Raw genomic sequence first — 13,901 nt, 5'->3', positions numbered from 1 at the left:
TCTGCAAAAGGATTCCCAACCAAGTATTGAGTGCATAACTGAACATAATTATTTGAAGGTTGACTTTTTTTGTATTAAAAACACTTTTCTTTTATTGGTCGGATGAAATATGCTAATTTTTTTTAGATAGGAATTTGGGGTTTTCATGAGCTGTATGCCAAAATCATCAATATTAAAACAATAAAAGGCTTGAACTACTTCAGTTGTGTGTAATGAATCTAAAATATATGAAAGTCTAATGTTTCTCAGTACATTACAGAAAATAATGAACTTTATCAAAATATGCTAATTTTTTTAGAAGGACCTGTATACTTGGTGCAAATCCAAACACCATTCTTTTTGGTGCATTTTACGCCATAATTCTGGTGCAACATGCCTCGTAAATGTCATCCATGGTGTCACAGTCTAATCAGCTAATTAACACAAAACACCTGCAGAGGTTTCCTAAGCCTTTAAATGGTCCCACAGTCTGGTTCAGTAGGCTACACAATCATGGGGAAGACTGCCGACCTGACAGTTGTCCAGAAGCCAGTCATTAACATCCTTGTGGAGGGTGTTAATGACTGGCTTCTGGACAACTGTCAGGTCGGCAGTCTTCCCCATGATTGTGTAGCCTACTGAACCAGACTGTGGAGGTAAGGCTACTTTCACACTAGCGTTCGGGGCTCCGCTTGTGAGTTCCAGTTGAAGGCTCTCACAAGCGGCCCCGTGCGCATCCGTACGGCCCCAATGCATTCTGAGTGGATGCGGATCCGCTCAGAATGCCTCAGTCTGGCACCGTTTGGCCTCCGCTCAGCAGCGTTCTGGTGTCCGCCTGGCCTTGCGGAGCCAAACAGATCCGTCCAGACTTACAATGTAAGTCAACGGGGACGGATCCGTTTGAAGTTGACACAATATGGCTCAATTTCAAACGGATCCGTCCCCCATTGACTTTCAATGTAAAGTCTGGACGGATCTGTCTGACTAACTTTCACACTTAGAATTTTTTCTGAAATATAATGCAGACTGATCTGTTCTGAACGGATCCCATCGTCTGCATTATAGGAGCGGATCCGTCTGTGCAGACACCAGACGGATCCGCTCCGAACACAAGTGTGAAAGTAGCCTTAGCCACAAAAAAATAAAGAAGCTGACTGTTCACAGACTGTTGTATCCAAGCATATTAATGGAAAGTTGAGTAGAAGGAAAAAGTGTGTTAGAAAAAGGTGCACAAGAAACTGGAATAAACGCAGCCTTGAAAGGATTGTCAAGAAAAAAACATTCAAGATTTTGGGGGAGATTCACAAGGCGCCTGACCAAGTATTGAGTGCATATACTGTAAATACTTTTTAGGCTACTTTCACACTAGCGTTCGGGGCTCCGCTTGTGAGTTCCGTTTGAAGGGGCTCACAAGCTGCCCCGAACGCATCCGTACTGCCCTAATGCATTCTGAGTGGACGCGGATCCGCTCAGAATGCATCAGTCTGCCAGCGCTCAGCCTCCGCTCCGCTCAGCAGGCGGACACCTGAACGCTGCTTGCAGCGTTCGGGTGTCCGACTGGCCGTGCTGAGGCGTGCGGATCCGTCCAGACTTACAATGTAAGTCAATGGGGACGGATCCGTTTGAAGATGACACAATATGGCTCAATCTTCAAACGGATCCGTCCCCCATTGACTTTCAATGTGAAGTCTGGACGGATCCGTTCAGGCTACTTTCACACAAAAATTTTTTAACAATATAATGCAGACGGATCCGTTCTGAACGGAGCCACCGTCTGCATTATATGAGCGAATCCGTCTCAGACGGATCCGCTCTGAACGCATGTGTGAAAGTAGCCTAAGTAGGCTAACATTTCTGTATTTAAAAATAATTTTTTTAATTAATCTTATATAATCATATAATCTAATTTTCTGAGATACTGACTTTTGGCTTTTCATTAGCTGTAAGCCATAATCATCAACATTAAAAGAAATAAATGCTTGAAATACTGTATTTTCTGCCCTATAATACACACAGGCCATAAGATGCACCTAGGTCTTAGAGGAAAAAAATATTTTTCATTAGAACTCAGATCAGACCAGCAATCAGACCCCCAATGTTAGGGCTCATGCACACGATTGTTGTTTTGCAGTCCGTTTTTCACGTTCCGTATCTGAGGGTTTTTTTTCTCTCTGATTTAAGTCCCCTTCCGTTCCTCCACAAAACATATCTATATGGTTTCCGTATGTGATCCGTTTTTTGCGAAACGGAAACAGTAACTTATTAATCACCAAACACATGAGCAATATGGGCTGGGCATAGCATTTCTACAGTATGGATCCGCAAACTACGGATGACATACGGATGTGTTCTGTATTTTTTGCTGACCTATTTATTTGAATGGAGCCTCGAACTGTGATTTGCGAACAATAATAGGACATGCACTACTGTTTTGCGGAACAGAAATCCGGCAACGGAATGCACACAGAGTGAATGGTTCCGCATACGGACACAAAAAACGGAACGGAAGCGGAAAGAAAATACATTCGTGTGCATGAGCCCTTAATAAGACTCGCAGTCAGACCCCCAATGTTAATAAGACCCACAATCAGATCTCAGCTCACACCCCAATGTGAATGACCCCCAATCAGAGCTCGGCTAACAGCCCCCATTCAGGCCTCAGTTGAGACCCCCATGCCTCAGATCAGCCATATATCAGCCCTCAGCCATATGTCATCCCAGAGCGATCAACCTCATGTCAGCCCCCAACCATAGAGCAAATAAAATAAAATAAAAATCCACTTGCACCCCCGCTCCTCACCTCCAGCGCTCTCTCTCTTCTTCTTGCCACGGCTGTGCTGTGACCCGGCGCGCACAGCGTGAGGTCACAGAGTGCCCTCACGCTGTGCGCAGCCACAGCACAGCCGACATCAGAGGACCAGGAAGCGGTGAGTACAGAACCTTCACCGCTTCCCTGGTACTAATGAGCACTTCCATAATGAAAGCGCCGCTCATTAAGTATTCATCCCATAAGACGCAGTGACATTTTCCCCCCACTTTGCGGGGGGAAAAAGTACGTCTTATGGGGCGAAAAATACGGTAGATCACTAAGTGTAATGAATCTATAGATATGAGTTTCACTTTTTGAATTGAATTACTGAAATAAATTAACTTTTTGATGATATTCTAATTTATTGAGATGCACCTGTATGTGGAGTGCACCATTGTCTTACTTTGCAGCAAGGAAGTGCGGCAATGGCCTAGTCCATCCAGTCGCACGTTTCTACATTTCCAGGGTTTGTTACCTCGTGATTGATGTTTCCTCCCGATGCAGGATAACGTTTTTCATTCTTTGTTATGACTTGTGCTCTTCCTGTCAGCGCAGATTCCTCATCAACTTCCTCCATTTACAAATGGTAAAGACATTAGGGGTCATTTACAGAGGCTGGCTTTTTACACCGCTCTTTGATTCCCCCCTGCGCTGCCGAAGGATACACCTAATTTTTGATGAGTCTCACGCCTTGTCATAAATTAGACGCATCTACGACAGGCTGTGAACCTGGAGTGAAAAATGACTTGACTCCCTAGGTGGAGTAGTTTGTCTCCAATGTTTCCGCCTGTTTCCAGGTATAAATGTTCGTGAATTTGACTGTGACGGTGGCGGTGGCCCCAGCCCTGACACATCACTGCATCCACTCTCTAGTGTCAACGGCCGTGTAAAAATGCCACTTGCTACAAAATATTGTCGCACGGGCATCAGAAAGTCGCAAAAAGGAGGCTTGCATTTATTTTATTTTTTTCACCAAACCAGCATTTGAAAATGCTTGTAAATTCTCAGACGGGTCACTGACTCGGAAATGAGTGCTTCCGTGGTGATTCTGTCCGTGCCTCCGCACCGCAGAAAGATAGAACTTGTTCTGTTTTTTTTGCGATGCTGACGGATCACAGACCCATTCAAGTTGATGATCGCAGATTGCGGGCCCCAATGCACGGAACGGATGCACAAAGTTTGTGTGCAAGAGGCCTTAGGCCCCTGTCACACGGGCGAGTTTTCCGCGTGGGTGCGATGCGTGAGGTGAACGCATTGCACTCGCACTTTAATGACAAACATTAAATGAAATAGATTAAATATACCTGAGCGAAGCCGGGTCCTTCAGCTAGACTAATATATAATGACGAATACCCTGCTCTGGTTTCTTTGTGCATTAGCCATGAACATGGGGGCAGTGAGTTATAGGTGCACCACCTCCAGTGATTCGCGCCCATAGCATACATGAGGCATATTAGTGTTCCTCCAGCCTCAGGGTCTCGTCTTTGTGGAAAAGTAAGCGTTGTCTGCAGCCCTCAGCGTCCTGCTGTGACCAAGGCCCACCACTTGGCACCTCTGCAGGATGAGCGTCTGCGCTGGGGGTTGGGAATTACAAGGGATTTAGAGCCGTGTTAGTCTGTCTCAAATTTCGGCTGATTACAGCCCCTGCTCAGAGTGACCTCATTGTGTTGTCTCTGCCTGGTACATCCACCATGAGGTCACTGCCAGCCGCCTTCATGTGTGCTGCTTATCTTCTCCAGTGGCTGGGATGACCATTCATTACTCTCAGATTTGAGCAGTTTCTCACCGTGTGTTCCTACCTAATTAAATGTAATGGATTTTGTAGGGGGAGGGGGTCAGACTGGCCTCTCCAGAATAAGGGTCCATTCACACGTCCGTAAGTTGGGTCCGCATTCGTTCCGCAATTTGCGGACCCATTCACTTTCAATGGGGCTGGAATGGATGCAAATCCACATTTCCTGGATCCGCATCTGCATTTTCGGGATCCGCATCCGTTTTTTCAGGATCCGTTTTTTTGGGATCCGCAATTTCGTTCCTGAAAAAAATAGAACATGTCCTATTGTCCACAATTGCGGACCATAAAAGGCATTTTCTATTATAGTGTCTGTGATGTGCGGTCCGCAAATTGCGGATCGCACATTGCAGGTGTCCGTGTTTTGCGGATCCGCAAAACACTTACGGACGTGTGAATGGACCCTAAGGGCTCATGCACACGGCTGTTGCCCCGCCGTGGCCGCATTGCGGCCCGCATGCGGCTGGTCCGCAATACACGGGGCACTGGCCGTGTACACCCTGCATCACTACTTTTTTTCACGTGAATGGGTCCTCGTTCCGCATGCGGCTGCCCCACGGGCCCGGCCAGCACACGGTTTCAGTGACTCCTAGTGTTTCAGTTGCATATTAGCCAGTTAGTTTTGTTTTGTACATGAACCCTATGAATTTGTAAAGCGCTGCAGAATATCGTGCGCTATATAAATACTTTTTATTATTATAATAACTGAGCCCTTAGGACCCCATAGACTATAATGGGGTCCGTTATGTTTCCGCTCAGAAGATGATTTTGAAACGGAGACAAAAGTCCTGCGCGCACAGCTTTTGTCTCCACTCCAAAATCATCATCTGAGCGGAAACATAATGGACCCCATTATAGTCTATGGGGTCCTAAGGGCTCAGTTTGGCTCAGTTATGTGTCATCTCCGTCCTTCCTGTTCTCCTGCTCCCAAACAGAGCAGAAGAACGAAAAGGCTGAAGGGTGCTGTGAATGAAGCCTGAATGAAATACACCAGTCTAATTTTATGGCCAAAAACTGGCAAGCTCGATAAATGTGCCACCTTGTTGCCACAGGATAGGGCATACGCCTGATCCCTGGGATCCACAGCGATCACGAGAATGGAGATCCTGTCTTCCTTGTGAACAGAACAGTAGTGCGCATGTGTGGCCATTTACAAGAGAGACTCTGGGACCTCCGTTCTAGTGATCTCTGCAGCAGTTGAATTCTGTCTTTTACGCATTAAAAGGGAACTTCCATGTTATTCTAAACAAAGTCATCAGCCTGTCATATGGCTGACTGGCCTCTGTTTGCTGCTTTATTGGACTCTGTGTCTATAGTCTTTCCAAGGATCATGTGGAGGTCAGAACCTTTTCACTGGCCTTGTTGTGGCTCCATACAATATAGGGGTACAGTAGAGAGCCCATTCACCAGCCTAATTATTGCTCCATACAATATAGGGGTACAGTAGAGAGCCCATTCACCAGCCTAATTATTGCTCCATACAATATAGGGGTACAGTAGAGAGCCCATTCACCAGCCTAATTATTGCTCCATACAATATAGGGGTACAGTAGAGAGCCCATTTACCAGCCTAATTATTGCTCCATACAATATAGGGGTACAGTAGAGAGCCCATTCACCAGCCTAATTATTGCTCCATACAATATAGGGGTACAGTAGAGAGCCCATTCACCAGCCTAATTATTGCTCCATACAATATAGGGGTACAGTAGAGAGCCCATTTACCAGCCTAATTATTGCTCCATACAATATAGGGGTACACGTAGAGAGCCCATTCACCAGCCTAATTATTGCTCCATACAATATAGGGGTACAGTAGAGAGCCCATTAACCAGCCTAATTATTGCTCCATACAATATAGGGGTACAGTAGAGAGCCCATTCACCAGCCTAATTATTGCTCCATACAATATAGGGGTACAGTAGAGAGCCCATTCACCAGCCTAATTATTGCTCCATACAATATAGGGGTACAGTAGAGAGCCCATTTACCAGCCTAATTATTGCTCCATACAATATAGGGGTACACGTAGAGAGCCCATTCACCAGCCTAATTATTGCTCCATACAATATAGGGGTACAGTAGAGAGCCCATTCACCAGCCTAATTATTGCTCCATACAATATAGGGGTACAGTAGAGAGCCCATTCACCAGCCTAATTATTGCTCCATACAATATAGGGGTACAGTAGAGAGCCCATTTACCAGCCTTAAGGGCTTATGCACATAACCGTATGTATTTTGGTTAGGGTGGCCAGACGTCCGGTTTTCTGTCTCCCTGTGCTCCGTCCGGTGCAGTGCCTAGACAGACACAGGGATGTCCACCCTTTCAGTAGCTCACGCTCAGACAGCAGCGCTGCGCTGTCTGAGCGTGAGCTGCAGCAACTGACTGAGACTTCTCTCACCCCCAGTCAGTCACTAGAGCCGCAGACATGGCGGACTGTGGCTGACTGGGGGGAAGAGAAGCACCCCGGCTGCCCCCAGCTCACCTTCCGGTCTGAAAGTTCTACCCTCTACTCCCCCATGTTTTTCCGGACGGCGGTGGGGGCATGGCTTCACAAAGGTATGGGCGTGGTCTGGGGCATTGTGGGTGTGGTTTGGGGCGTGGCCGGTGAGCTTTCTAGGTTGAAGCCAGTGGCCACCCGCAAAAAATCTCTGTGTATTCTGTATTTTGCGGAATGGAACAGCTGGCCCCTAATAGAACAATACTATCCTTGTCCATTATGTGGACAATAATAGGACATGTTCTATTATTATTTTTTTTGCAGAGCAGACATATGGAAACGGAATGCACATGTGAGCTCGTAGTGTGTCCGTGCAGTCTGAGGGGGGGATGGATAAGCCTGTAAGAGGATGAGGTGAGGAGCAAAGCGATAAGACGCTGATTACTAGGGGATAAGGCCCAGCATCATCACTGTGTATAGGGTGCAGCTCAGGAGTCCCCAGGTCATAAGGTTTTCTGAAGTCTTGGATGTTGGTGGACATGTCTAATATTCTTAAAATCCAAGTGACCTCACCAAAATGTGAAACCTGTTCACCTGTGTAGCATTCATCACAAATGATTCATGCAGATGAGAAATGCCAAAAGCTGTATGGCCAGGTTTCCTGACGCAGTTCTCTTGGTGCAATAGGAGAAGTCATATCTGTCCTCTATACGTTCTCTCCTTTTATGATCCAGTTCCGATTTTGGCTTCCAAAACTGCATCGGGAAACCTGACCGTGTGGCCGGACCCTAACCGTGCTGTGTGGAAGATGAAGTATAGCACCATACAGGATCGGACTGGCCCACCAGAGGTGCGGCCCAGATTCTGTTATCATAGTGGGCCCTAAGAGAAAACGCCCATTTGGCTGCCTTCAGAGGCATTTCTGTGGTTCAAAACCCATTAAACTCTATTGACGATGTAGGGGTTGGGCCTCGAAAAAAAATTCCTCTGGTGGGCCCCCAGGAACCCCAGTCCAACAGTGGCTGAAGGTTGCCGATTTAACTTGTGGGTCAATGCAACTACTGTATTTCATATACTGTAAACAGTTTTCTATGTGTGAGATGGAAAAATATCTTTTTATCCATATATAGAAGCCAAGAACTCTGCAGCTTTACAGGGAATCTGCATTTAGCATGTTCTCTTATCTCTGAACTCCAGGCTTCCTCTGTGGTGAATACAGGGACTTATTCAGGGTGTGTTTTGGGTTAATTCTATGCACACAGTGGTTAATGACCCCCTTAGTTATGCTGGGCTTTTAGGGTATGGGATTTATAATTGAATGGAGGGATCTCCAGTGAATAGGATGCACGGCTGACTGCCCCCAGACTTCCCCAATTCATCACAATGGCCTTTGGTCATCATGGGTGTCACCAGTCCAGGCCTGTATCATTCCATTGTTAGCATCTAGATACTTTCTAGTAACAGTCCATGGTCCACATTTAGGGCTCATGCACACTAGGATTGTCATGATACCCAAATTTTGATTCGATTTCAATACCATAAAAAAGTATTGTGATACTCTATACCATGCGAAAAAAATAAAACGCCAAAAAAGCAGCGTGCATTCCATATATCATGGAACGTCTGGCCCATAATAGACGACAAGGTGACAAAAAAATGGCGAATCGCGTGGTTTTGATATATATTTTTTTCTGTTACAGCGTTCACCGCATAGGAAATATTTTTTTCATATTTTAATCCCACTTTTTCGGGCATGGCGATATGTAATATGTTTATTTTTTATTGTTTGTAAATTTTATATGTAAAATTGGGAATACTTTTAGTATTTTGGTGTTTTTTTTTTTTTTTTTTACTTTTTATTTACTATTAGCCCCCTTAGGGGCTAGAACCCTTGTCCTATTCCCCCTAATAGAGCTCTATCAGGGTGAGTAGAACCTCACACTGTCCCCGCTCACATGTGGATAGTACACACAGCAGCAGGGAGCTCACCATGGCAGCCAGGGCTTCAGAGGTATATAGCATTATAATGGCCATGCGCTTCTGCTAAACTTGAGCAGTGCCCAGAAGTGAGGATCGCACGCGGAGCGTGATTCCTGCAGCGGGCTCGCTCGTGTGAAATAGCGTTTGGCTTCTTTGTGTATCGGAGGAATCCTGTGACTAGTAGGACATTTGCAGGTCTGGACTTTTCTATCTTCGTTCTTGTACAGTCATTTGACACAGCTTTCATGTAGAGAATGTGAGATGTTGGAGCTGGATCACAGCTCTCCAGGGAACGCGCCTGACATTTCCACACACAAATGTATTCATTATGGCCCCTGATAGCAGCCTTCTGCACTATAATGCCTGCGTCAGTGCCTCGGACAGATGAGGGATTCCAGCTCTACATCAGAGAAGACAGCTGACGGGATCCCTTCCCCCAGGCTCCTGCCTCATAACTGTCTCGTTGGCCAAGAGCAGGAATGCTTAAGAAACTGCCAGGTACTACAGGGTCCAGAGGAGCTGGTGTCTAGTGCTCCAGTCAGATTGATGGAGCGAAGTGAGGGGAATGACAACCCTGTCATCTGCTTCCCTTGGTTTATCTATGGCTTGACACAACCTCGAAATACAGTTAGAAATGTGCTAATTTGGTTTGTTTTCAAGTCACAGCTGTGAAAGTTCATATTTCTGGATCACAAAATAACTGAAGTTGGCTCCTTTTGCCTATAGCATTAGGGTACTTTTACACTAGTGTTTTTCTTTTCCGGGACAGAGTTCCGTCCTAGGGGCTCAATTCTGGGAAAGAACTGATCAGTTTTCTCCCCATGCATTCTGAATGGAGAGCAGGATGTCTTCAGTTCAGTCATTTTGACTGATCAGGCAAAAGATAAAACCGCAGCACGCTACGGTTTTATTTCCGGCCAAAAAAACTGAAGACTTGCCTGAATGCCAGATCCGGCATTTTTTTTCCATAGGAATGTATTAGTGCCGGATCCGCCATTCAAAATACCGGAATGCCGGATCTGTCCTTCCTACATTTTGCTGGCGACGGAATTGCTTGCCAGATCACTGTGCCGCAAGTGTGAAAGTATCCTTAAAGAGGTTGTCCAGCTTTAATTCAACTGGATTCATTTTTCCATCACATTATAGACTGCTCGTTTCCATGGTTACAGACCACCCTGCAATCCATCAGTGGTGGTCGTGCTTGCACAATATAGGAAAAAGCGTTGGCCTATGTGCACTCCTATGGTCCCAGCCACCAGAGATGCGCACCACAATTTGCGGTTCACAGCATGGGCACGGGGGACACCAATGGTCGTGTGAACGAGCCCTTAAACTATGTGATTTGAGTGTTGACCGTACAGTGGACACTTTGATGGTTCTTGTGTCTCTGAACTGGACTTACCCACAGCCCCTATGCAGTTACTGGAGTGATGTCCTCTTTAGAAAAAAGTCTGGCTCTTCTGGAATGTGCCATTCTGTTCCCCACTGTTACGTGATCTGAATTTCTTTTTTTTTTCTACAAAAAAGATAAACTCATGTAAACAAGGAAAATGGCCCTGGGCTAAAAAAAATTAATAAACTCTAGATAGTGCACACACTCACCAGTGAACCGGAGCAGCCAGATGTTAGGCTTAGCTAACAGTACCATTTCTGTATTCTGAATATGCCCCTTTTTTCCGATCATGACCTGTATGTTTGGTACTCTGCACAGTACCACTTCTCTTGTCCTGTATACTGGGTGTAGTCCTCAGTATCTGCTCTTATTCTGTATATATATACACTGCACAGTACCACTTCTCCTAACCTGTATACTGGGTATAATTCTCAGTATCTGCTCTTATTCTGTATATATGGACACTGCACAGTACCACTTCTCCTGTCCTGTATCCTGTGTGTAATCCTCAGTATCTGCTCTTATTCAGAGCAAGTATCCATTTTGTCTTAATGATCCATAACAGACACTGCACAGTACCACTTCTCTTAGGCCTCATGCACACGACCGTTTTTTTTTTACGGTCCGCAAAAACGGGGTCTGTAGGTCCGTGATCCGTGACCGTTTTTTCCTCCTTGGGTCTTCCTTGATTTTTGAAGGATCCACGGACATGAAAAAAAAGTTGTTTTGGTGTCCGCCAGGCCGTGCGGAGCCAAACGGATCCGTCCTGAATTACAATGCAAGTCAATGGGGACGGATCCTGTCCGTTTATACTGTCGGATATGAGTTAGATCGTGAAACTCAAATCCGACAGTATATTCTAACACAGGCGTTCCCATGGTGATGGGGACGCTTCAGGTTAGAATATGCTAAAACAACTGTTTTTAACTAAAAGAACACCCCGTTTTTAACTCATTGGTGGCCAGTGCGGCCGGCCCCCCCTCCCTCCCCTGTAGTTAACTCTTTGTTGTCCAGTGCGGTCGCCCCCCCCCCCCCCCCCCCCCCTCCCCTTCTGCCTGGCAGTCATGTACACAGTTCTTTTAGTATAGTCTAACTAGAAGCGTCCCCATCACTGTGGGAACGCCTCTGTGTTAGAATATACTGTCGGATCTGAGTTTTCACGAAGTGAAAACTTGAAAACTCAGCTCTGAAAAAGCTTTTATGCAGACGGATCTTCGGATCCGTCTGTATGAAAGTAACCTACGGCCACGGATCACGGATGCCAATCTTGTGTGCATCCGTGTTCTTTCACGGACCCATTGACTTGAATGGGTCCGTGAACCGTTGTCCGTTCACGGACAGGTCATATTTTTTTGACGGACAGGATACACGGATCACGGTCTCGGCTGCAAAACGGTGCATTTTCCGATTTTTCCACGGATCCATTGAAAGTCAATGGGTCCGTGAAAAAAAAAATGAAAACGGCACAACGGCCACGGATGCACACAACGGTCGTGTGCATGAGGCCTTATCCTGTATGCTGGGTGTGATTCTTGGTATCTAGTACCAAGTAGTATTTACATACTGCTCAGTACTATTTCTCATTTTCTGTATGTTCCCCTAATGTATGCAACAGTACCGCCTCTGTACTGTGTGCTGGGTATGGCACTTGGTTTGGATAGCTTCTCCTGTGTGATTTTTGCAGATACTTTTTTGGTTTGATATGATCCGATCCCTAACATCTTTTGTATTTACTTGCAGGTTGCACAGTGATGACGGTGGACTTGTATTCCTCCAATACAAATCCAGAAGTGCAGGAATTTCAGAGTAAGAACATCACTTCTGATCCTTGGCAAAGCTACAAGATCCCAGAACTGCCCTCATGTAGATGCCTTAGCACTCACTCTAGATTGGTCTGCGTACTGGTTGCCACTTGCCATAGATGATTCTGAGCACAGGGCACTCGGTCTGCCTACAGGTCATCGCATGCTGTAGCTCAGTCCGCGTACAGATGTGCGCCCCCTCTAGATCAGTCTGCATAAAGCTCTGCGTTGGCTCTAGACTGGTTTGCATGCAGGTATATACTCTAGTTCGGTCTGGATATTGGTTTGGCCTCAGCCTAGATTCTGTGCACAGATCTGCTCCATCACTAGCCTGATCTGTGTACGGGTCTGCGCCTGCCCAAGCTCAATCTGCGTACAGGTCAGTCCCCATTTTAGCTTGGTCTGTAGTGATTTTTTTATTTTTTTTTCCTCTTGGGATTTTTAAGTCAGTTTCTATAGCACACACAAAAGAAATAGAATCCTCTCATCATGACTGTTGGGGGGTTACTGCACCTGATCCGTCCACTGAGACCTCTTTCTCTATGTCTCACCAGGGGTGGAGCTGTCGTGTGTGATCAAACAAACTAACACAGGCAACCCGCGCATTGAGTGGAAGAAGATCAATAACACTGGCACCTCTTATGTCTATTTTGATGGTGTGATTCAAGGTTTGTTTGTACAGCTTATCTATTTTCCACATTCATTTTTACAGGTTATTCCATTCATTGGTGACTTAAAGGGAATCTGTCACCACATACCTTTTAAATAAATCCTGCTGGCTTTGGAGATGTGCACTTTCCCCACCCGCTCTGAGATACATGTGCCCCTTTGATCTGCATACGCACTGTACAGTACTGAGTTCCACCAGGCAGATGGAACCTGTACTTCGCATGCATCCATCCACCTGGTAAGCCTCAGTACTGTACAGCGAGTGCGCCAATCATCCAAAGAGATGATGCATGCGCAGCCATGAGATTTCAGGGACAGGTGCAATTACCTCTTCACTGCCTGACCCTGTCACTCAGCGTGAGAGGGCACGGCCGGCACAGAAACTGACTGGACCTCCGGGTACAACAGCAACGCAATCATTGCACTTACTTTGCATAACTTATAATTGTTTATATGTCTGAATTGGGACAACCAATCAACATGGGACAAATGGGGTTGGATTCAGCCAAGCGCACATCTCCCATGTCAGCTGGATTTATTTCAGGGTATGTGGTGACAGATTCTCTTTAACCCCCCAGCTAGAACCCAAGACTCCTCCACTTCTCATAGCTGAAATAAAAATTTTCTCTTTTTGTTAGGAGACCTGAAAGATCGGGCTGAAATCAAGGGTAGCAGTTCACTGGTCATTTCCAATACCAAGCGGACAGACAACGGGAAGTATCGCTGTGAAGTTGCAGCAGCTGATGATCTGAAGAGGTTTGCAGAAATCACTATCACCCTGACCGTGACAGGTGAAGACCCCTATACATAGCTGGCTAACCCTAATTCTGGGTTATTGTATTAGGGAATTGCTGTACATGCATTTCTTTGCTCCCTCCGCTGCTCTTTACTTATTGTTTGCATTGTCTGTAGTCCTGGTTCACTGCAGTAATTCTCACTTTACTTCTCTTTTGCTTATTTACAATCTGAACCCTTGCAGGCACATCACAAGGCTTAGGGCTGTTTCACACGAGTGGATGCCGTGCGTGACATCC

The 13,901-nt window shown here is 45.9% G+C and overlaps 1 protein-coding gene across 1 annotated transcript in view; it reads left to right on the top strand.

The window, feature by feature from the left end:
• The window catches only part of JAM3 (junctional adhesion molecule 3), a 46,818-nt gene that overhangs the window by 15,740 nt on the left and 17,177 nt on the right, over nucleotides 1-13,901 (top strand). Inside the window, exons 2-4 of the mRNA XM_044281725.1 lie at nucleotides 12,137-12,202; nucleotides 12,753-12,866; nucleotides 13,506-13,658. Coding sequence (XP_044137660.1) covers nucleotides 12,137-12,202; nucleotides 12,753-12,866; nucleotides 13,506-13,658 — 333 coding nt within the window. The remainder of the gene's footprint in view (nucleotides 1-12,136; nucleotides 12,203-12,752; nucleotides 12,867-13,505; nucleotides 13,659-13,901) is intronic.

Source organism: Bufo gargarizans, chromosome 2 (genome assembly GCF_014858855.1).
Source record: "Bufo gargarizans isolate SCDJY-AF-19 chromosome 2, ASM1485885v1, whole genome shotgun sequence".
NCBI lineage: Eukaryota > Metazoa > Chordata > Amphibia > Anura > Bufonidae > Bufo > Bufo gargarizans.
Note: the sequence above shows the minus strand (reverse complement) of the source record. Positions and strands in the feature narration are given on the sequence as shown.